The sequence below is a fragment of the Delphinapterus leucas genome, chromosome 15 (assembly GCF_059928025.1).
Source record: "Delphinapterus leucas isolate spDelLeu-1000000601 "Yukka" chromosome 15, BTC_Dleu_Yukka2, whole genome shotgun sequence".
NCBI lineage: Eukaryota > Metazoa > Chordata > Mammalia > Artiodactyla > Monodontidae > Delphinapterus > Delphinapterus leucas.
Window position 1 is genome coordinate 15,993,728 of NC_143143.1, and position 23,887 is coordinate 16,017,614.

Sequence of the window (23,887 nt, forward strand, 5' to 3'; positions counted from 1 at the left end):
GTTCATCCCTCAGCCCCAATCCCAAGGCAGACATCAGTCATCAACCACGGCACTTTTCCCCCCTGAGTCCTAACAGAAGTCCCTGAATCTTTGTCAAACTCCTCTAGGCAACCATTATCAAAGTTTGCACAAGAAAAGAATACTCTAGAATAAGTAGAATATCCCAGTTCCTTGACAACAGGGGTGGGTCTCAGTCTTTTATGTTATTACCAGTGCCTGACACTTTGGAGACGCTCACTTTGGAGGACTTTTTGTCCTCACCTAAAGTTTCCCCCAATTCGAAGAGGTAGGCATTATTATCCCCACATTAGAGATGAGGAAAATGAGGTGTAAAAAGGTGACACAATTTTCCTAAGGACTAGAACTGGGAGGTGAACCCAGATCTGTCCAACTCCCAAGTTTAAAGTCTTTCCATCATGTCACAGTGCCTCTTCTCTGGCAAATTTATGTTTAAAATTTCCAAATCTTGTAATGCGGGTTACGGGTATGAGGAGGCAGAGAGGTTCTGAATGAAATGAGATCGTGAGCTGATCATTGTTGAAAATGGGTGATGGCTGTTTGGCGGTTCATTAAACTCTTTTTCTACTTTTGTATGTCTGAAATTCTCCATAATAAAAACTTGAAAACAAACTTCAAAATCTTATACTGAGTATACCAATCACGTATTCAGTCTCTTATGAAATATTTGAGGCCAGAATAAAATTTAATATCAATCTTATTTCATACAGAACAGGTATAAGCAAATGGAATTTGGGTATTTTGGCAGTTATCTAAACTAACAAGAACTTAAAAAAATTCTTTCTGGGATGGATTTTAAAAAAAAAACACATTTATTTATTTATTTCTGGCTGCGTTGGGTCCTTGTGGCTGCGTGCAGGCTTTCTCTAGCTGTGGCGAGCGGGAGGCTACTCTTTGTGCGGTGCGCGGGCTTCTCATTGCGGTGGCTTCTCTTGTTGCAGAGCATAGGCTCTAGGCACTCAGGCTTCAGTAGTTGTGGCACTCGGGCTCAGTAGTTGTGGCGCACGGGCTTAGTTGCTCCGCGGCATGTGGGATCTTCTGGACCAGGGCTTGAACCCATGTCCCCTGCATTGGCAGGTGGATTCTTAATCACTGCGCCACCAGGGAAGCCCTGGGATGGATGTTAATAATAAAACACCCACACGGCAAATGAAGATACCGAGTGCCGCAACTAAGACCTGGTGCAGCCAAATAAATAAATAAATAAATATGTAAATAATAATAATGAAAAATGACCACGTGTACCTGGCAAATAGTGACACACCACCGTGCCTGAATATTCCATAGGACCGAATATTCTGTGGCCATTAAAAATAATCTGAAAACTGGGCTGCAGCATTAATATATGATGTGTGAAAAGAGTAGGGAAGAAATGGTAAGTACTTTACAATTGTAATCATGTTTAAAATGCCTATGGATGTGGATTAAGGACTAGAAGAAAATATGCTGAAGGTATTGTTACTACTGTGATACAGAAGAGGAAACAGTAGGACCAGGAGATCAAGGTGACCTGTGACCTGTGCTGGACAGCGATGGAGCCGAGCCTGGCACTGGGGCTGCCTCCCGCTGTGGTCAGCTCGTCCACCCCTTCCCTCCCCTGAGCAGCCTTGCTGGCTCCTTACCGGGAAGTGGAACCAGAACCCAGTGCAGGACTTGACTGAGGTGACAGCTGTGTTCCTGCTGAGCTCATGTTTCCCTTCTGGGAACAACCCCCGGCTTCTGGTCCGATGGCCATCCAGCTGCAGAGTGTAAGTGAGGTTGGCAACCAGGTGCCCTGGGCAGGGTGGAAAGGCAAGAGTTGAATGATGGCGGATCCTGGGGCTGTGAGCCTGGATTTGGGGCAGGCAGCTGCGCTGGGAAGCAGGAAGGCAGCACTGACCTTTGAACTGGGAGATGAGAGACTTGACCTGGAAACAGACTGTGATGTTAACGCCTTCCTTCTTCTTGTCGCTGGAGGAATGCGAGCACTCGACTTCATGCACTGGGATCTCGGCCGGGGAGAAGGACACGGTTGTGATGATATCCACCACAGGCCGGGAGCTGCAGGGAAGGAAACAACCAACGCTCTCCCTCGGCCTCACCTGCCATCCCCAGCCAGACCTGGGGCTCCAGCTAGCAGAGTCCAGAGGACTCCCCTTCCCTAAAGCAGACCTCAATGTCACTGTCTCTTTGCAACGAAAATAATAATGATAATTCATTAGGGCTCCCCATAATGATAATTCTTCCTAGCAGCCTTCTGACCCATTTCTCACACAGAAGAATGAGCTTTTAAAAAGAAAAGTCGGGACTTCCCTGGTGGTGCAGTGGTTAAGAATCCGCCTGCCAATGCAGGGGACACGGGTTCGAGCCCTGGTCCGGGAAGATCCCACATGCTGCGGAGCAACTATGCCCGTGCGCCACAACTACTGAGCCCGCGCGCCACAACTACTGAGCCCGCACGCTTAGAGCCTGTGCTCCGCAACAAGAGAAGCCACCGCAATGAGAAGCCCGCGTGCCTCAACGAAGAGTAGCCCCCGCTTGTCACAACTAAAGAAAGCCGGCACGCAGCAACGAAGACACAACGCAGCTAAAAATAAAAATGAATGAATGAATGAATGAATGAATTTATAAAAAGAAAAGTCAGGGAATTCCCTGGTGGTCTAGTGGTTAGGACTCCGAGCTTTCACTGCCAAGGGCCCAGGTTCCATCCCTGGTCAGGGAACAAAGATATTGAGCTTCCATGCCAGTAACCTTTCAAGGATGCCCCATGGTATTCAGAATAAAATCTAAACTTTTCACTGTCTGTGCCATACCGTCTGCCTCTCCAGTCTTCTTTTTTTTTTTTTGGCTGCGCTGGTTCTTAGTTGTGGCACGTGGGATCTTCAGTGCCGCATGCGGGGGGATCTTTAGTTGTGGCATGTGGGGTCCAGTTCCCTGCCAGGGATTGAACCTGGGCCCCTTGCATTGGGAGCACGGAGTCTTACCCACTGGACCACCAGGGAAGTCCCTCCTCTCCAGTCTCACCTCCTACCATACTGACCCTATTTCCGTGCCTTGAACACGTCACACTTTTGCCTGCCTTACAGCCTTGGCACCTCCTGGGCTTTCGACATGGAAAGCTCTTACCCCAGATTTCTGCAAGCCTGGCTCTTTCTCATCTTTCAAGTCCCAGTTCCTCAGAAAGGCCTTTCTTGGCCACCCAGTCTATAGTAGGTCTCCCCTGCTATTCTCTCTCACAGAACCCTGCTCATGTCCCTCATGGCACTTATCACAATTGTAATGATCTATTTATTTGCTTTACTTTTTTATTGTATGTTTCCCCACACATACACTGTAGCCAATGCCTTGTTCCATATTGAAGACAGTATCTAGTCACTAGATGACGTTACATGAGGCTTCCAGTGACTCTAAGATCTGGGTCAGGCAGGAAATGCCATCACCATTTCAAATATGAAGAAACTGAGGTCTTGGGCTTCCCTGGTGGCGCAGTGGTTGAGAGTCTGCCTGCCGATGCAGGGGAGACGGGTTCGTGCCCCTGTCTGGGAAAATCCCACGTGCCGCGGAGCGGCTGGGCCCGTGAGCCATGGCCGCTGAGCCTGCGCGTCCGGAGCCTGTTCTCCGCAACGGGAGAGGCCACAACAGTGAGAGGCCCGCGTACCGCAAAAAAAAAAAAAAAAAAAGAAACTGAGGTCTTGAGAAGCGAAGTGACTGGGGTAAGATCACCCAAGAAGTCAGCGGCAGAGCTTCGACTTGAATACAGGTCACCAGGTTCTAAAGCCATCCCACGTCTCTCTAGGAGGTTTTAGTGTTAGATAGGCCTGGGTTCAAATTCCAGTCTGTCACTGAATAACAGCAGTTTAACCTGGAGCCAGACACAAAGCCGGTATAAAAGGAGAACCAGGGCTTCCCTGGTGGCGCAGTGGTTGAGAGTCTGCCTGCCGATGCAGGGGACACGGGTTCGTGCTCCGGTCCGGGAAGATCCCACATGCCACAGAGTGTCTGGGCCCGTGAGCCATGGTCACTGAGCCTGCGCGTCCGGAGCCTGTGCTCCACAACGGGAGAGGCCACAACAGTGAGAGGCCCGCGTACCACAAAAAAAGAAAAAAAAAAAAAAGGAGAACCAAACTCACAGGGTTGAGCTGAGGACCAAATGCGCCGATGCTGATAAGCATTTAGCACGATGTCTAGTACATCGTTACTGCTGAAAGGATGAGGACTGAAATCATCCCCAGGTAGGACTCAGGAGTCCCATCTTACCTCAGCACGATCACCTGGCTCTCAGCCCCTACAGCCACATCTACCAGGCCGTCCCCGCCAAGGTCCTTCACCCCGTGGATGGAGCGTCCAAACCATTGAATTCCTGGGAGCATCCGGGTCCCTTCTATCCTCTGAGACCAAGAGAGAAATTCATGCTAAGCTGGGGAGAGGATGGGCGGAAGGGTGGGAAGAGTCGGGCTGAGGAGTGGGGCTGGGGCTTGGTGGCTGCCAGCTGCCTGGGAATGGGTTCTGATTGGCAGGCGGGGTACCTCACCTGACTGGGCCAGGGGCTCAGCCCCGCCTGCTGCCCATTGAAGATGTACACAGCCCCCTGCTCTTCCAGAGGGGCTCCCACGGCCACGTCCGTCAGCTCATCCCCATTGATGTCCGTCAGGGCAGCGATGACTGCTCCAAATCGCCCAAGGGGGTAGCCGGGATCCCCGTGCAGCTCTGAGACCATGGCGAACCCCAACTGGGAAGGAGCAAGGCAACAGGTCCCACCTCAGTCACTCAGCACTAACCACTGGACATCCAGGGAACTCCCCACCTTTGTTATCTGTGTGACTTTGTGCCTTTGGAAAGTTGCCCAGCCTTGCTGAGCTACGACGTTCCCATTTGTAAAATAAAGCTCATAGTATCCCAGAAGGTGATTATGAGAATCAAACGAGGTATCCTATATATAAAAAGTTTGGCACTGGGCCTTGCACACATTTTTACCCACCTCTGCATATTTGCTATCGTTTGTCGTTGTTCTAAAGGTCTGATTAACACAGGATCAGGCAGGGAAAGGCTTTCAGAATAACTGAGACCTGAGAAGGCATGGGAGTCTCTTTCTCCCACATCCTCCACGCATTGTCCTGGTCCCCACCTTTTTTCTCTGGTAGATAAACACCCGGCCTCCTCTCTGCTCGCCATAGAACAGGGGGGCTCCAACCAGCAGCAGCTCTGTCTCCCCATCTTGGTCCATGTCAACGCCACACAGCTCGCCGCCAAAATAAGAGCCAATCTGCAGGGAGAGGAAGACGTTTGAGGAAGAAACCTAGAGCAGGACACCTCCCTCCCCATCAAGTGCTCCTTATCCGTCCTACTCTAAGCCCTCAAATGAAGGTCCAAGTCCTGGATCCCACTTAGAGCCTGTATGAATTCAGACAAGTTGGGATCTTAAGTTGGCAAGTGGGGATGACAAGGCTAACCTCAGAGGCTTTGCAGGGGAACAAATGTGACAGTGCTCGGCATGGGGCGAGTGCTCAGCAAGTGCATGCGTGTTCGGAAGACAGCAGGAAGCATAACTAGTGTCACTCCAACCCCCTCTTGGGCGGACGCCCCTGCAATCACGCTCACCTGGGTCCCATCTATTTTCTGGATTTGGCTCCAATGTTCTCCGCCCTTTGGCTCTTGGAACAGCAACACCCGTCCCACGTGCTGGTATCGGGGGGCTCCAGCTGCCAGCAGCGGCGTGGTCCGTCGGGAGGGCAGCCAGGTCACCGTGTAGCCTGAGGAGAGAGCGAGCGTGGGGCTTGGAATTAGGAACACAATGGCTGCTGAACGAAGGTAAAACCCAGGGGGAAAGGCGGCGGAGACCCTGGGAAGCTGGGTTAGCAGCAAAGATGCATTGAGACGGCCAGAAGACCTTCTCCCGAGAAGAGCAGCCACGTGCTCCGAGGAGTACAAATCCTGCCGTCAGGGTCCAAGACTGCATTTCTCGAACTGTGGACAACACGCATGCGCAGGACTAAGCGGCCGCGTACTGCAGGGTAAACATCTTCCTGAGGCTCAGTTCACCTAAGGGTTTATAAAGGAGACTATCTTCTTTTTAAAGAGTAAAATGAAATGGAATATATTAGTAAGAAGAAGGCAAAGTTTGCACGAAGATTAAAAATAAAGCAGCAGATGCCTCAAGACTGCCAGCCTGCCCTGTTTCAGACTTGGCAGCCCCTACACTGCATGACCCAACTTCTTAAAACCAATCTCTTTGTAGGTGATAGATAGATAGATAGATAGGAAAAAGAGAGAAAAAGAATTATGTATCTATATAGAGATACAGACACAGATATACATATAGATATATCCTATGGGCTTTGTTTCTCTGGAGAATCCTGACTGATAAAATAATATATACATATGTATGTTATTCTTTACATATATATGTGTATATATATATATATATAAAGAGAGATAAACAAATGTGGCAAATGTTAACAACTGATAAATCTAGGTGAAGGGTATATGGATATTCATTGTACTATTAACTTTTCTCAAAGTGTGAAAATTTTTGCAGAAAAATTTGGTAGAAAAGATTAAAGATGCATTTCAATGAAAAAGCTTGGTAAGGTAGTACAACTCAGTCAGCATGGAGACACAGCCTAATAAAAATACTGAAATTTAAACATAAGGAGTGGTGGACTTCCCTGGTGGCGCAGTGCTTAAGAATCCACCTGCCAATGTAGGAAACACGGACGGGTTCGAGCCCTGGTCCAGGAAGATCCCACATGCTGAGGAGCAACTAAGCCCATGCACCACAACTACTGAGCCCATGCTCTGCAACAAGGGAAGCCACCGCAATGAGAAGCCCGCACACCACAGCAAAGAGTAGACCCCGCTCGCCGCAACTAGAGAAAGCCCGTGCACAGCAACGAAGACCCAATGCAGCCAAAAATTAATTAATTAATTAATTTTTAAAAAACCCATAAGGAGTGGTGATTGTACAGCACAGAGAATATAGCCAATATTTTATAATAACTATAAATGGAGCATAATATATAAAACTCTTGAACCACTATCTTGTACACCTGAAACAAACATGTTATTGTCAATCAACTATACCTCAAGAAAAAAAAAAAAGCAGGAGACTTGAAAACATCTCTGCTTCAAGATATCACTGAGGTTATCTACATACTTCACAACTCCTGTGGTTGAGGTTCCCTGCCCTCTGTTCCTACACTGATGAAACGCTGGAGGAAATGCCGCAGGAAATTGGACCAGGGATTGGGCGGGAGCCAGAAGCCACCTCCCAGGAATGCTCTGAAGATGACCCAATTTGAACTTCTTTGTTTATTTGTTTTGAATTAATTTTTATTGGAGTACAGTTGATTTGCAATGTTAGGTTAGTTTCTACTGTACAGCAAAATGAATCAGTTATACAGTTATATATATACATATACAGTTATATATATATATACATATATATATACAGTTATATATATACATATATCCACTTTTTTAGATTCTTTTCGCATATAGGTCATTACAGAGCACTGAGTAGAGGTCCCTGTACTATACAGTAGGTCCTTATTAGTTATCTATTCTATATTTAGTAGTGTGTATGTGTCAATCCCAATCTCCCAATTTAATCCCTCCTCCGCGTGACCTTCTTTGCTCAGAGCAGTTGAAAGTGAATGAAAAAAGCAGATGTCCGAGACTCTATAGCCCATGAGGGGAAGGGTGAAGAGGCTGAATACTCTCCTGCTTCTTCATGTATATTCCTGAAGTACAAGGGTTAAGAAATTGCCCTTTGAAATCAGAGAGACAAGGTTTTAATCCGAGTATTACTTCTTCCTGGCTGTATAATCTCGAGTAAATTACTTCATGTGTCTGAGCCTCAGCCTTCTCGTCTAAAAAAAAAACCTGGGACAATACCAACCTTATAGGGGGGTTTTGAGGATTAAATAAGACCGTGGATGTAAAATGCTTAGCACCATGTTAGTGAGATCTGAACTAAGATCTGAAGGATAGTAGCATAGTAGGCAATCAAGATTATATTTACTTCTACATGTACACAACACACACATACATCTGTGTGTGTGTATATAGTGGTATGGGTGCCTAACTAGAGATTCAACTTTGGGTTATTTCTTCTTATTCAGTGAGCAAATTTGCCAGCTATTTTGCAGTACAGTCATCTCTACGTAACCGCAGGGGATTGGTTCCAGGACCTGCCCCGATACCAAAATCCACCGCAGACGCTCAAAGTCCCACAACTGGCCTTTGGTATCCCCGGCTTCCAAATCTGGGGATTCAACCAACCATGGATCATAAACGTGGAACCCGCAGCTGCAGAGGGCCAACTGGATACTGAAGAACAGAAAACCACCTTGAAGGCAGTAGTGTAGGTGTTGCAGTGTAAGTGCAGTGGTTACTAAGCACAGATCTGGGGCTGGACCACCTACTAGTCTATGACCCTGGGGAAGTCATTTAAAGTCTCCTGGGCTCAGTTTCTTCATCTGTAAAATACAGATGATAAAAATACCTACTTACAGGGTTGTTGGGAGGATACAATGAGATAAAAATAAGTTAATATGTGCCATGCGCTTAGAACAGTGCCTGGCACGTAATACTTGCTCAGTAAAGAAAAAGAAAAGGAAAACAAGGAAAAAATCAGAGGGCAGTCTCCCTTAGAAGGGTAAGAGTAGAGGCACGATGAATAGCACCAATTTTCCCAAGGAAAGTATTTAATAAGATCTTGTGTTTTGAAAGTTTAATAATAATCTTTGTGTACTGAGCCCACCCCCAGCCAAGGGTCATGGGTGAGGCAGGGTGGAGGGTGGTGGTTCTAGATCTATGAGGAGGTAGAACCTGGAAGCACTCCTATCCCAGGGCTCTTGGAGTCAGTTCGTGCCTTGAGACAGGCTGACTCTTTGAATGTGAACTAGAAGAGCTATAACCCCAAGCGCAAGGGTGAGGCCGTTCTGCTCCTGAGACTGGCATCAGCTTGGATGGACAGCATCCCCAGGACTGTGCAGGACAAGACACCACGAGGCAGAGAGAAGCAACAGCAGTTGGTGGATTGACCAGCCTCGTTTCCTCTGTGCTTGGTATCTGAGAACTCTTGAGACTGAACCAACCCTGGAGCTCCTGGACAATTCAAGGGGAGGAAGCCTCACGGAGGAGGGGCTGGTCCTCCCACCGATGAGACAGGTTGTTTTAAAGTGGACTCGGGATTTAATTTATAGGTATAACTGAGTAACGACACAGAGAAGTCACTGCCATTGAAAAAAGTTTATCACTCACAGCTCCCCAAAGCAGGCGCCACAGCAGGCCATGCAGGGCGACATGGGAGAAGCCCCAGGGTGGAAGGAGCAAGGGGAGAATGGCCCAGAGCTGTTACTGCAGTTTCGGTGGGAAGAAATGAGGGAGGCAAGGCAAGTTGGAGCAAGTTTAGGACTGGACGGTTTGAATGATGTTGGCAGGCTCTGGGCTATAGAGGTGGTCTTCAGTTATCTAGTACCTGGGCCTGGGGTGATTTACGTCAGGGTGGATAGTGGCCTGGTGTGTGAAAGTTAGATAAAAGGGTGGTTGGGATGCAGTGTCTGGATTGGCCAGTTGGCCTGTGGAAGGCCTGCTCCCAGGCAAGTTGTTTTCTACCGGTAGGAATTAGCTGAACCTGGGAGGAGCAGTCTCTCCAGGATTAGCAAGGCCACACGATGTCAAAGCATCATAAGGTACAGAAAATAAAAACATGATTAATACACAGGTGAAGGATTAGTAAGGGAAAAGTGAAGACTATTATAACCATATTTAAACTGAGTTTGTTCATGTTGTTGCTTAATTTCTTTCATTATTATTTTGAAAGTCAATCTGAGTGACTCCCTGGTTCCCCAAAGCTGAAAGAACCCAGCAGAAAAGAGAAGTACTCACCCAAATATCCTGCCCTCACTTCTGGTGTCAATGGTTCATTCCCAACAAATGTATCACCCCGCAGGTCTGTCTTCAGATCGAGAAAGCCCCCAGCCCAGTCCTTGGCTCCAGCGGCCCCTACAATGCCATGGTCCTGCCCAGGGAGGGAGATGAGTGCGGGTCAGCTGCGTTCCCACCACATCCCTCAGCCGGTAGTGTCAGGCCCTCCACTCACCCTGCTGAGATCCGCGCTGATCCCGCTGGAGGACAGCTCCATGTTGAAGGATGTCAGGTCCTGTTTGCTTGTGCCTAAGGGACGAGGTAGGGAGAATGGGCCGAGACCCAAGGAGCAGTGAAAACAGTGATGCTCAAGAAAGGACTGAGGAAAACAACACAGCATCTACCCGTAGGCAAGGTAGAAAGAGCATGAACTTTTTTTTTTTGGCAGCTCTGTGCAGCTTATGGGATTTTAGTTCCCCCACCAGGGATTGAACCCGGGGCCCTGGCAGTGAGAGTGCCAAGTCCTAACAACTGGACTGCCAGGGAATTCCCAAGAGCATGAACCTTAGCGTCAGACGGGGAAGCGACTTATGCCCTGAGTCTCCCACGACTCTCCACGCGCCCCAGGTATGGATATTCCGTTCCCCGACTCAGCACGTCTAAGAGGCAGATCTTGATTTCTGCTTCTACTCAGGCTTCCCCTCTTCAATGAATAGCACCCCACACCCACCTAATGACTCACGCTAAAAGCCCCGGAAACAACCTTGATTCTTCCCTTTTTCCTCCATTCTACCTCCAACACATGACCAAATCATGATAGTTCTACCTGCAAAACACATCTGCCCACTTCTGTGAATTGTCTGTGTCACCACCACGCTGGCCCAAGCCATCCTCCTCTTGTACCTGACTAAGGCAGGAGCTTTTGCTAATTTGGTCTCTTTGACTTCATTCTTTTCTTTTTTTAAAAAAAAATTAAATGTATTTTTTTTTGGCCATGCTGCACAGCACATGGGTTATTAGTTCCCTGACCAGGAATCAAACCCGTGCGCGCTACAGTGGAAGTGCCGAGTCCTAACCACCGGACCGCCAGGGAAGCCCCTTTGACTTCATTCTTCCTCTTTCTATGCCTTTTTTCACAGAGCAAGTTGTGTACTCTTTTTAAAAAATGTACATCAGACCTCATCTTTCCCTTTCTTAAAACCCTTCATAACTTCTCATTGGTCTGAAGACTAAAATCCAAACTCATGAGGAGCTGGGAGGCCCCTGCCTTCCTCTCCAAACTTCTGTCTCCCTTACTCCCCACACTGCTATTACACTGACCTTTTTTCCTGTTCCTCCAGCACACCGAGCCCTGCCCCATCTCCTGGCCTTTGCACTTGATCTGCTCTCTGACTATAATGCCCTTTGCCCACACTTCTCCCATGGCTGTCTGATTCTCATCTTTCATGCCTCAGCTCAAAAGTTATCTCAGTGAATTTTACCTCACTTTAAAAAAAAGCACCTCACGGGATTTCCCTGGTGGTCTAGTGGTTAGGATTCTGGGCTTTCACTGCTGGCTCAGGTTCAATCCCTGGTCAGGGAACTGAGATCCCGCAAGCTGCGTGGTGCGGCCCCCAAAAAATTGCATCTCAGAAAGGTCTTTCTTGAAAAGCTTATTTAAAGTGGCTTCTTCCAATTAAATCTGTCTTATCACTTTACTCATTTTCTTTATAGCACTTACCACAAGCTTGAATCATCCTGTTTGTTTACTGACTTTCTTTATCCAACCTGAATATGAGTTCTATGTTGGCAATATCCCTGCGAGTCTGAGTCACAATGCCTGCTCCATGGTTGTTGCCAGCATGAATAAATAAAATGAAAATAATACCACCAGCCTTGCAAGGATACTGAGAAGAACCGATTCAATGATATAGATAAAGTGCCTGTTACCTGTAAGCTTTCAAGAACCATAGCAATTATTATGAAGATTTGTTCATCCACTGAAGAAACATTTAGAGTCACTAAATATTTGGTGCCAGGGATACAGGGGTGGGAAAGCAGGCACAATACTTGTCACTAAACCTCTCAGTTTAGTGTGGGAGACAGACACCTAATAGAGAGCTCTTTTTTTTTTTTTTTTAATTTATTTTTTTGACTGCGTCAGGTCTTAGCTGTGGCATGTGGGATCTTCCGTTGCCGTGCTCTGGCTTAGTTGCCCTGCGGCATGTGGGATCTTAGTTCCCTGACCAGGGATCGAAACCACGTCCCCTGCATTAGAAGGCGGATTCTTAACCACTGGACCACCAGGGAAGTCCCCTAATAGAGAGTTCTAATACAATATATGTCACAGGGAATGTACAGTGGTTAAAGTAGCACACGGGAACCCAGACTTGGGATCAGCGAGAACTTATCAGAGGGAATGACATCTAAACTATGATCTGAAGGATGAGTAAGGGCAGGGAAGGATAGAGGATAAGAGCTATGATTTATCAAGAGTCTACAAGGTACCAAGCACTTTGCTGAGCAGTCATTAGGGCTTGAATTGTGTTCCCTGAAGAAAAGATGTCTAAGTCCTAACCCCTAGTGCCTCAGAATGTGAGCTTATTTCGAAATAGGGTCTTTTCAGAGGTAATCAAGTTAAAATGAGGTCATTAGGGTGGGCCCTGATCCAATCTGACTGGTGTCCTTATTAAAAGGGGCAATTTGGACACAGAGGGACAGACACAGAGAGAAGATGATGGGTAAACACACAGGGAGAAGACGGCCAGGCGACCAGAGTGATGCAGCTACAAGTCAAGGAACACCAAGGACTGTTAGCAAACACCAGAAATTAGAAGAGGCAGGGAAGGATTCTCTCCGAAACCATCACAAGGAGCATGGCCCTGTCAAACCTTTAATTTCTAACTTCTAGCCTCCAGAACTGCAAGACAACACATTTCTCTTGCTTTTTAAAATTTTTTATTTTCATTTCTCTTGCTTTAAGCCACCTAGTTTTTGGTACTTTGTTACAGCAGCCCTAGGAAATGAATACAGCAGTTAAACCTTACAACCCTCTGAGACTGGTATCACTATCCCCCTTTAACAGAGAACAATGAGGCTCGGAGAGGGAAAGTGACATGGCTGAGGTCACACAGCACAGGCAGAGTGAATTCTTGAGCAGGTCTGCCCCGTCCCATTAAATATAATCCATTGCCTCTTCAAGTGAACTGAACACCAAGGCTGTGTCCTAGTGAAGGGGCTTCCTGGGGGAATCAGGTACCTTTCAGCAGACTAAGCTACCTGGGGAAATACTCTCCCATAGGTAGTCCTCCATCTGGCGACTACAATCAAACCTTCTCTTATTCTGGGCCAAAGAAGAGGGCCTGTGGGCTCCTTGCACTTGGCCCCTGCCTGCTTGCCTGTCTTAAATAATTTGAGGCCCAGGACAAGTGACAATGAGGGAGCTGAGTGAGGAGAGGTAGGGATTATAGTCATTCTACAGGGCTCAGCTGATGCCTACAAGATATAGGTCAGCTCGGGGACCCATCCTGGACCAGGCTGAGCTTCAAGAGGAAGACAGACTTTCAGAGGGAAATAGAGGCTGCTCCTAAATCACCCTCCCTTAAATTCCTACCTGAGGTCTTTTAACGGGAGAGCTCTTAACACAGTGACAGACGCTCTGTAAGTTCCAGTGATTATTATTCCGCGTGTCCTTAGTCTAATGTCCCAGGTGAGGTTCTGTATACATCCCCCTGAACCCTCTCTTCCAGGGTCTGCCACTCACCTTCAATGACATAGATCTTTTTTTGCAGCTCGGTGAATAGATCTTTCAGCTTCTCAAATGTGTCCAGAATCTTTACAAACTCCTCCGCAGGTTTTGAGGCAAATTCATGGAGTGTCTCCTGACTTTCCTTGGTCTTAAAATACTTTCCAATCTGGAAGAAATGAAGAGTGAAGAGCTAGCATCCCCAGAATGGCAGACCAATTTTCTGTTATTTTCACAAGACCCTGGCCCCAGGGAGAAAAGGAGTGGGGTTCAGGAATAGGAGAGGGAAGATGGGTCGTAAGAAGAAGCAGGGACCTGGAGCCCGTACCCCAATGATGTAACGGATGATGTCTTTGGCCACGTCAATGTTGGCTTTGTCAGTGGCTTCCCCGTCAGTGATGATGATAAGCACTTTGGTGGCATCTGGCCGGGCCCCCAGCTCTTGCCGGAACACCTTGGTCCTGTGTCCAGGAAGGAGGGGATGTGAGAGACTCCCCGCAAATCACCTAAGGTCTCCCTCTTACCCTGCTCATTAAGTCACTGTCCTGCTGATTATGCCAAATCCCTTCTCACAATTCCCAGACAGCTATTCCCAGCCTTCAAAGCTCTCCTCTGAACCTCCTTCCTCACCCTGGTTGCCATATCCCTCCTTCTGGGCCAGTGGTCTTCAACTGAATCTGGGGCAGCCACAAGGCTGTCCCAGAGTCTGTGGGCAGTGAGGGGAAACTCTGGGCTTCCTACTCTTCGTTTCAACCACGTGGCAACTACCCTTTAATCAGTTAGATATGCTGGTGATCTAGGTGAGATTCCAGTGGAAGGATGGGCTCCATGGCAGAAGGAAATCGGAAAGCCACTCTTCTAGAGAAAGCTCATATAACACCCCCTTCTGCCTCCCCTACCATTGCCAGGCTACTTGTACATCTCTGCTGCAGCAAATCTCCTAGGTAGTCAAAGAGACTTGTTTCTGTGTCAATTTTTCCCCAAACCAGATTTGCTGCTGTATCTCTGGCTCCTGACTCAGAGTAGGTGCTCAGTGCACGTGACAGAAGAGAAAGAAGGAAGGAGTGAATTCTGGACAGGCCGAGGCTCCAAATTCCTGTCCTGCCCACAGCCTCCTTCTGAAGCAAGACAGGCTGCCCACAGCTTCCACTGGGACAGCCACTCTATTTGAACATCCTCCCCTCCTCACCCCACAGCTAACCAAAGATGGACAATTAATCCAAGAGCAGCCAGTCCACAACCCCTGACTTATGGCATCACCTGTACTGGGGACAGAAGCTGAACGTCACCTGGAGAGGCCACAGTGGGAGGTGAACAGATACAGAGAAGAGGGCGGGAGAGCTACTTGGAAGCTGCCACAGACAGAGGAACCTGATGGGCAGGGTCAAAACCACGTCTTGTTCTATCTCAGATGCAAATGTTTCCCCAACTTCCAACCACCTGGACATGGCCTATCATGGATCCTCCTCATGGATTTCCACACTGGTTTAAACCACTATCATCTCTCATCTGGATTTTTCAGTGTCTGCGAACTGGCATCCCTGTTTCCACCCTTGCCCCTTCCACAGTCTAATATCAACCCTGCAGCCAGGGGGATCCTTTTAAAAACATAAATCAGATTATGACTCCTTTGATCAAAACCACCAATGGGGCTTCCCCGGTGGCGCAGTGGTTGGGAGTCCAACTGCCGATGCAGGGGACACGGGTTCGTGCCCCGGTCCGGGAAGATCCCACATGCCACAGAGCGGCTGGGCCCGTGAGCCATGGCCACTGAGCCTGTGCGTCCGGAGCCTGTGCTCCGCAACGGGAGAGGCCACAACAGTGAGAGGCCCGTGTACAGCAAAAAAAAAAAAAAAAAAAAACCACCAATGATTCTCATCTCACTCAGAGGAAAAGCCAAAGTCCTCATTAGAGCCTCATCCAGACTTCGATGGTCTCTCTGACTTCATCTCCTACTACTTGAACTCATCACTTACTTCTTTCCAGCCACACTGGTGTCCTGGTTCTTCTGTGAACATCCCAAGCATGGGATCAGGGCCTCTGCTGTTCCCTCTACCTGGAACGGTCTTCCTTCAGGTATCCACATGGCCTGCTTCCTCACCTCCAACAAGTCTTTGCTCAGATGTAACCTTCCCTGATCTTCCCATTGAACATTGCTTTATTTTTCTTTGTAAAACTTACATCTTCTACTATATGATCCAATTTACTTATTTATCCTATTTATTACATTTCTCTCCCCTACTAGAATGTTAAGCTCCAGGAGGGCAGAGACTTTTCTTTGTTTCGTTCACTGTTAATTCCTAGCACCTAGAAAATGGCAAACAAAAACCTGCAGACCAGAGCCAGCCCACAGCTTGTTTTTGTATGGTCTCTGGGCTAAAAATGGTTTTTATATTTTTGTTTTTAAAGAGTTACAAAAACAAAGAAGAATATGCGACAGATAACTGTTATGTGGCCACAAAAGTCTAAATAGTACTATCTGGCCCCTTATAGAAAAAAATCTGCCAAGTCCTGACCTGGAACACTGCCTGGCACACAGCCAGATGGTCAAGAATTATTTATGAAATACATTTCCATGACCGCTTCTTTTTGCTCTCACAGTTGACACCTTTTGGGGTATCTTCCCATCCTGTGGGGACCCAGTTCTCTAAGAACTGCCCCCTTCCCAATGGAGGTGGGACCCCTGAATCCATGTGACTCTACGTCATGAAGTAGAACAAGGCCTTAGCTGGGTTGACCCATGGACACACAATCTAGGCTCAGCAATCAGATTTCCTCTCCTGGAGGCTAGAATTCAGGTTGTTCACCTGAATTGAGGAACTGAGGCTGCCATTTCTTCAATGGACATTGTTTGATCATGTACCCACCAGAGCCATCTACAGAGAGAAGAATGAAGTAGACATGACAGTTCAAGTAAGCCCCAGAAGAAAAGAGCTGGAAACACATGCAGAGTCTTGAGATACGTCACATGCGTGTTTAACTTATGCAAATCCAACTATACATGTTTGGCAAAGAAATATAAATGAAAAATACAAGTGTAATAGAACAGGAGGTCCTTTCTGCTATTTCACTCAATCTGAGCATATGCCCCGGGGGAGCATGAGATAGGAGATGTAATTCTCTTATTCCCCAAAGTGGTCTCAGTTTCCATGGCCACTCTAATGTTTAAATACAGGTATTTAAAAAATACACAATATGGCCCTTTAACACAGTCCAACTACATTCATCTAGGCCTCAATTTAAACACAGTAATCTGATCCAACTCTGGGTTAGTAGGTTTAGAAAATCAGGATATGCTAGTTTCCAATATGGGACTTGGATATATTGACTCTGATGAACAATTCAAAGAATAATTCAAAAATAACTTGACTCTCTGAGATTTGTATTCATACACTGACTTCAAAAGCTGATCCCCAACTAACGTGTGACTCTACCGTGGCTGCCATCATTCACAATCTCTTTTCAAGTTCTGGTTCTAATCCCTCATGAGGCCTGGAAATACTCTCTGTCCCAAAGGTTCATGAGCTATCCCTGCATCCTCTCATGAATTCCCCTTTGGGATTTAGTTGGTGTAGAGTCCTGTCATAATCAAAAGAACCCCGGAATTCCCTAGCGGTCCAGTGGTTAGGAGTCTGTGCTTTCACTGCCCAGGGCCTGGTTTCAATCCCTGGTTGGGGAACTAAGATCCCACAATCCACATGGCGTGGCCAAAAATAAATATAAAAATAAAAAATAATCAAAAGAACCTGGACTATAACACAATATTGTAAATCAACTATATACTTCAATAATAATAATAATAATAAAGAACCTGGAATAAAATTGCTCCAGTAGAATGCTTACACTAACCTGCCCCTTGCTGAACCCACCTGTTGAGTTCCTACACCCTGCAACTTGAAGAAGCTAGTACGCACAGAACAACCGACGGATGGGCTCTCTCACAGAAGGGAACTCACGCGACATAGTTGATGGCACCAAAGGTGTTGGTCAACAGGCGCATGTGTTTGACTTTGGCAAGAAGAATATCAGGGTCCTTCCAGTTAACATAATCCAAGAAAGTAAATTCTGTTTTGTAGTTTGAGGAAAACTGAACAGCCGCAAACTAGAAAAAGGAAAGAAGACAAAAAATGTCGTTACATAGTCCTTCCCACTTGTTTGCTCCAATCTCTACATTTTTTTTATGTTTATTTTATTTATAAATTTATTTATTTATTTTTGGCTGTGTTGGGTCTTCATTGCTGTGCTTAGGCTTTCTCTACTTGTGGCAAGCGGGGGCTACTCTTCGTTGTGGTGTGCGGGCTTCTCATTGTGGTGGCTTCTCCTGTTGCAGAGCACGGGCTCTAGGCGCGCAGGCTTCAGTAGTTGTGGTGCGTGGGCTTAGTTGCTCCGCAGCATGTGGGATCTTCCCAGACCAGGGCTCGAACCCGTGTCCCCTGCATTGGCAGGCGGATTCTTAACCACTGCACCACCAGGGAAGTCCCACCCATCTCTACTTCTTTTTTTTTTTTTTTTTTTTTGCGATATGTGGGCCTCTCACTGTCGCGGCCTCTCCCGTTGCGGAGCACAGGCTCCAGACGCGCAGGCCCAGCGGCCATGGCTCACGGGCCCAGCCGCTCCACGGCTTGTGGGATCCTCCCGGACCGGGGCACGAACCCGTGTCCCCCGCATTGGCAGGCGGACTCTCAACCACTGCACCACCAGGGAAGCCCTCTACTTCTTATCCAGGACCTGGGCAACCCAACTCCACATTCCTGCCTTGAATCGTTCTTTTGTTTTGTTTTTTCAGTCACACCTCTCGGCATGCGGGATCTTGGTTCCCTGACCAAGGATGAAACCCATGCCCCCTGCAGTGGAAGCATGGATTCACCAGGGAAGTCCCTCGAGTCATTCTTTTGAAAGTGAGGCTGTATATAAACAAACACAGAAATAAATCAGCCTGGAACCCGTTATGGAGTGCTGTCTGCTGGGCTCCGGTTCTCTGGGTTCTGCCTACCTCACCAATAGAGATGGTTCCCAGCAACCATATTTCTGCTGAGTGACCCTGCTAAACAAGATACAGTTGGCTGGGACTGAGGTGAGGCCAGTCAGAATCTCTCCTCTGAGAAACTGGAATTTGCAGAGGGAGGGGTTGCTTGAGAGGAAGACTGGAAAAGAAACAACAACAAAAAACAAAAAACACCTCCTGAAACTTTAACATGTGAACTTGGGAGCTTTCCACAGGCCCATGTGATCCAAAGAAGCTGAGAGCCAGTCTACAGAGAGAAAGAGAAAGAGGGAAGGAAGCAAAAGCCAAAAAGAAACAGAAATGAGAATTAGGGAGAATTCTGGAAGCAGAGGTCCAGTAATAGCCATGCCCTTAGGTTCTAGAGACAACTTGTACTAAATTTTCCCTTTATGCCCTTAGGTAGCTCAGGTAGGCATCTATTGCCTACAACCAGGAATCCTAACTAATATATTTACCTGGTAGGAAGAGTTGCTGAGTTTCTTCATCACATCCTTCATGAAGTCCAGAATTTTCTGAAATTCATCTTGCTGCAAGCTCCTTGAGCCATCAAACAGAAATACCAAGTCTACGTTGCCCTTTATACATTCTACAGAGGCCAGACACAGAGGGACTTGGTAAAGAGTCTCTGGGGGTTGGCCTGCCCATGCCAGTTCCCATGTATGGGCAACCACTTGGAGGTATTTTTACCCACTGGATCCCCCGTTCCTTACCCTGATAACCAGGGTGCCCTTGCAGCACCGGACCACTCAGATTCTGGCGGAAGAGGTAACACAGGCCACTTAGATAGATGTTCTGGTCACATGTCCGAGACAGCCCAGGGTCACAGGCCTGAAGGAATCAAAGATTTTTAAAAAGCTTGGGGCTTCCTCTTGCTGTGTGTCTTTAGGGCATCATCAACCAAGAACAAAAGCCTTCAGGGTCATCATCCCCTGACCTCATTCCCATCATCCAACTGGTTTACTAAGGCAAGGTAATTCGGCCTCCAGGTATCTTGTATCAGTCTCTCCATCCCCACTACCAATGTTATATGCCAACGGATGCTCGCTGCCTATAGGACAAAGTCTAAACTCCTTAGTCTGGCATTCATATAGTTCACAGTAGGCACTATCCAAACCCATCCCCTTCTATTTCCAATTACACATTCTGTGTTTAAGCCAAATCAAATGACTCCCTATTCCCAGAACATACAATGATGTTTCTTTCATTTATGACTATCTTTCCTGCCAGACTGTAATTTCTTGAAAGTCAGGGCTCATGTCATGGTCATCTTTGCATCTCACTCCCCTTCCCCTATCAGAACCCAGCACAATGCCAGGCATGTAAGAGTAGCTAAGTAATCAAGCTCCAATTAAATACTGGATAACTGTTTCACTCGCTTAGCCTTCTATTTCTTATATACCTGTGTCAGAAGGATGCTGCTGGGATGAACTGTAAAGAGTAATGGACTTGTAATCAAATAGGAATTATATTCAAATCCTGGCTCTACCTCTTTAAAACCATGTGACCTTGACCAGGTCTTTTAACCCCTTTGGTCCTGTTTCCTCATGTGTAAAATCTGTATACTGCTCCCTATCTTACCTGAGTGTCTTGAGGATTAAAAGAGATAAGGCAGTGTTTCCCAAACTTTAGGCGTTTGTGTACCAGTTCACAATTTCTGTCATATGGGCATATCATCCACACTATTATTAATATTTCATTTAACTAAAATTTACTTTTTTTTTTTTTTTAAATTTACTTTTTTTTAAAAAAATTGAAGTATAGTTGATCTACAATGTTGTGTTAGTTTTTGGAGTACAGCAAAGTGATTCAGCTATATATATATATATATATATACATTCTTTTTCATATTTTCTTTTCCATTATGGTTTACGACAGGATATTAAATATAGTTCCCTGTGCTATACTATAGGGCCTTATTGGGGGAGGGAGGATGGAGGAGGGAAGCATTGGGAGTTTGGGATTAGCAGATGCAAACTATTATATATAGGCTGGATAAACAAGGTCATACTGTACGGCACAGGGAACTATATTCAATATCCTGTGATAAACCATATGCAAAAGAATGAGAAAAAGAACATATGCATAACTGGGTCACTATGCTGTATAGCAGAAATTGACACAACGTTGTAAATCAATTATACTTCAATAAAATTACAAAAAACAAAACCCAAGAGGAACTTGTTTAAAATTTGCTGTTTTAAACTTCAGCCTCATCCTATGCAATGCGAGCCAAGAAATCATGGATTTAACGTACCTGTGGAATATTTTTTCTAACAAGCCATTAAATAAATATATGACTATTAAAACATTAAAAGTTGTGTACCACCACAAATCACCTTGTATGTTAACGGTCACAGATATTGTACATTTGGAAAAAACACTGAGATAACTAAGGTCTCAAAAATAGCTGACTGATAGATGGCTCTCGATAAACACTGACTGAATCTGAATCTTTCTGATGCCTATAATCTTCTATAGCACGGGTCCTCACCCCCTCAGTCCGCTACCCTTCTGGGGCCTGTTAAGAACTGGGCCTCACAGCAGGAGGCGAGCGGCGGCGAGTAAGCAAGCAAACCTTCATCTGCCTCTCCCCATGGCTTCCCTTCACCGCCTGTACCATCCCCCATCCCCCCCCCCCGCCCCCACAAGCCCGGTCAGTGGAAAAACTGTCTTCCACGAAACCAGTCCCTGGTGCCAAAAAGGTTGGGGACCGCTGTTCTATAGGATCTTTAATCCATTTTTTTCTTTCCTTTGTCTCCCTTTCCTAGCATCAATCTTCACAGGCGCTGATATCACACTGTACAGAACTCTTACCAAAAGGCTGTCACTTGTGGGGTCTGTCACCAAGGTCATTCCCAAGTACTTGGAGGTATAGTTGGAACCTGCAGGCACCAGAAGATTGGTCTGGAGGAACTTAGGCAATCCAGGTGTGATGGGGCCAGCCTCGATTTCCCGATACCATTCCTCCCGGCTCCCAAATCAGTTACTCACTGCTCAGTCTGACTGGCAAGCAGTGTCCAGTTCCTGGGTGGCACTGATAGAGGTTTCCCATGTTGTTCCCCTCACCTGGAGCTCCCACGACAACCCTGATGAGAAATCGCATCTGTGAGATGGAGTTGCCCAGGCCTTTACCCCCCCACTCCTACCTACTAAGGGGGTTTGGACCCCCCACAAGATATCTCAAAGCAATTCAGCCACTCCTCTTCTGGATGACTCCTCAGCCCCCATCTCGTCCCTATTGAATCCCAGGTAAATAATCCGATGTGACAAAATTCTAGAAAGTTAAGGATCTTTTCCATTTACAGTCCAGAAAAACAGAGGCCCAGAGAATGATCTGCTAGAGCGTCACAATACGAGTTCATTTAATCAGCCAACAATTCAAAAGTCGTTTATGGCTTACCTGCTATGTGCTAGGCTGTGGTATGTACTAGGGAGGGGTGGGGATTAGAGAGAAAAACCAAATCTGTGCCATCAAGGAGCTCACTGTCTAGTCTGGGAAAGAGTCTGGAATCTAGGAAGTGTGGCAAAGTGTTTTAGGGGTTGTGATACATATCCCCTTCTATTAGGCACTTATAAGGTGCTTTAATGATGGATAGTCCTCATCCTACTATCTGATGGCCTTGCTCCTGTTGCTTGGGTCCCACCACGGACTCCTCAAAACCGGAAGGTCCTGGCCAGGGCAGGGAGGACCTGCGGCGACAGCTCACCCATTTCCAACCTGCAAGACGCGGTACCCAAAATGCCTCCCGGCGTCTGGGATGGAGAAGTTTTGCACGTGTTGCACATCCAGGTTGTAGCTCCAGGCTGGGGCTGAGGGAGACCGGGACTAGGTCAGCCACTTCCGACCAGGGACACCCCACGACCACCTCAGAGCGGCGGGCGTTGATTGGCCGCAACCCACGTGCCCCCAGTAGGCGGCCTCACCCGCAAAGACCTCGCTTCCTTCTCCCCAGGCCACCCACACCCCGGGCACGGCTGGCAGCCCATTTCCTGGACTCCAGGAAATGTGAAAGCAATTCCCTACTACCCAGAGCTCTGGCAGCGCCAGGGCCTGGGGAGGACACACAACTTCCCGATTGGCCCATCAGCAAAGAAGGAAGGATGAGAAGGCGGAAGCCCCTAAGAGAGGAGCAGTCCGAAGGGCCCCCCCCAACCCGAGGCGGTGGGGATGCCCCAAGGCAGGGTGTATCTCCCCACACACACCCACTTCTCCCCTGGGCTTGGGGCCCCGTCGCCCTGAAAACTCAGATAATTAGCCTCAGGCTCCCTCCCCGTGAAAGTTCAAGATCCCCTGATCCTGGGAAGCTGCCTCCTCACTATTGTACTGCTCCCTGCCTCCCCACCCCACCATGGACCAGTCTCTGCCATAACCATTAGATCTCAAATTCCCCCATCACATCCCCCACCTAAGCCCCAAACTGTCCTTTTTGGCCTTGCTTTCCTTCCAGGCCTCAGGCTCGTTTCACATCTTAAGATGTCAGAGATGCTGGCCCTACCATTTGTTCGGATGAAGAGACTGAGGCCCAAAAAGGGGGAAGGGACTTGCCTAAGATGGCAAAGAGAGGTAGAACCATGGGTAGGACCAGATCCTAGACCAGCTGTCCATACCCATTAACCATCCCCCTTTTTTAAGGGCCCACTGCCCCATCTCTCACTGCTGCCACCCTTGTCTCCCTTTTCTGTCTTTTCCTTCAGACCTTGCCTATACTTTGGATTCTGACTTTCTTTCTTTCCCCCCTTCTCCCTCCAGAATTCCTGGGCCCCACGTTACCTATGGCCAATCCCACACTTAAAACAGTTGCTCATTTACTCTGGTTCCGCAAAGCCCTGCAGTTTCCCTGGTCACAGACACATGTCCCCTCCCCTCCCCACCTCTCTTGCCTACCAAAGAGAAAAGGCCCAGACAGCAGCAGCCTCATCACCATGATGCAGGAATTCATCTTTCAAGGGGCTGGAGGGACCCGACCTAGGTGCAGTCTCAGAGGGCTCTTGGGATTTACTGGCAACCTAGACAGGGTGAAAGAGGGAAATGATAATGCCTCAGGGCCTCTTGCAGTGGAAATTTCTCACAGAGGCGCCAGGCTGGTGACACTGCACTGGGGGAGAGAGGGTTGTGCCTGGAGGGGTTGTGAAACCGCATGGGTTCAGAGAGGAAGTGTAAGCAGGTTAAAGACACTTCCTGTGCCTGCTTGCATTTTCTTATCATCCACAGTAGTGCAGCCCGAGAGCTGCTGTATCTCAGTCCTTCACCAGCACACAAACTTAAGATTTGTTAAAGCTCAGTGGAGGAT

At 47.4% G+C, this 23,887-nt stretch overlaps 1 protein-coding gene across 2 annotated transcripts in view; it reads right to left on the bottom strand.

The window, feature by feature from the left end:
* The window catches only part of ITGAL (integrin subunit alpha L), a 41,231-nt gene extending 17,611 nt beyond the window's left edge, over positions 1 to 23,620 (bottom strand). The window contains exons 1-17 of one of the 2 annotated variants that reach the window (XR_016387781.1): positions 23,482 to 23,620; positions 22,304 to 22,406; positions 21,588 to 21,682; positions 21,411 to 21,478; positions 19,307 to 19,424; positions 19,052 to 19,182; positions 17,548 to 17,693; positions 13,920 to 14,052; positions 13,610 to 13,760; positions 10,103 to 10,176; positions 9,889 to 10,021; positions 5,596 to 5,747; positions 5,123 to 5,260; positions 4,529 to 4,726; positions 4,255 to 4,385; positions 1,898 to 2,058; positions 1,641 to 1,792 (exon numbers count right to left, since the gene is read on the bottom strand). Coding sequence is in view for 1 of the 2 variants with exons in the window: in XM_022588294.3 (XP_022444002.2) it covers positions 1,641 to 1,792; positions 1,898 to 2,058; positions 4,255 to 4,385; positions 4,529 to 4,726; positions 5,123 to 5,260; positions 5,596 to 5,747; positions 9,889 to 10,021; positions 10,103 to 10,176; positions 13,610 to 13,760; positions 13,920 to 14,052; positions 17,548 to 17,693; positions 19,052 to 19,182; positions 19,307 to 19,424; positions 21,411 to 21,478; positions 21,588 to 21,682; positions 22,304 to 22,406; positions 23,482 to 23,536 (2,139 nt within the window). In the remaining variant the exon portion in view is untranslated. The remainder of the gene's footprint in view (positions 1 to 1,640; positions 1,793 to 1,897; positions 2,059 to 4,254; positions 4,386 to 4,528; positions 4,727 to 5,122; positions 5,261 to 5,595; positions 5,748 to 9,888; positions 10,022 to 10,102; positions 10,177 to 13,609; positions 13,761 to 13,919; positions 14,053 to 17,547; positions 17,694 to 19,051; positions 19,183 to 19,306; positions 19,425 to 21,410; positions 21,479 to 21,587; positions 21,683 to 22,303; positions 22,407 to 23,481) is intronic. The other variant, XM_022588294.3, reaches the window with a different exon arrangement.
* Between the last annotated feature and the right edge of the window lie 267 nt (positions 23,621 to 23,887).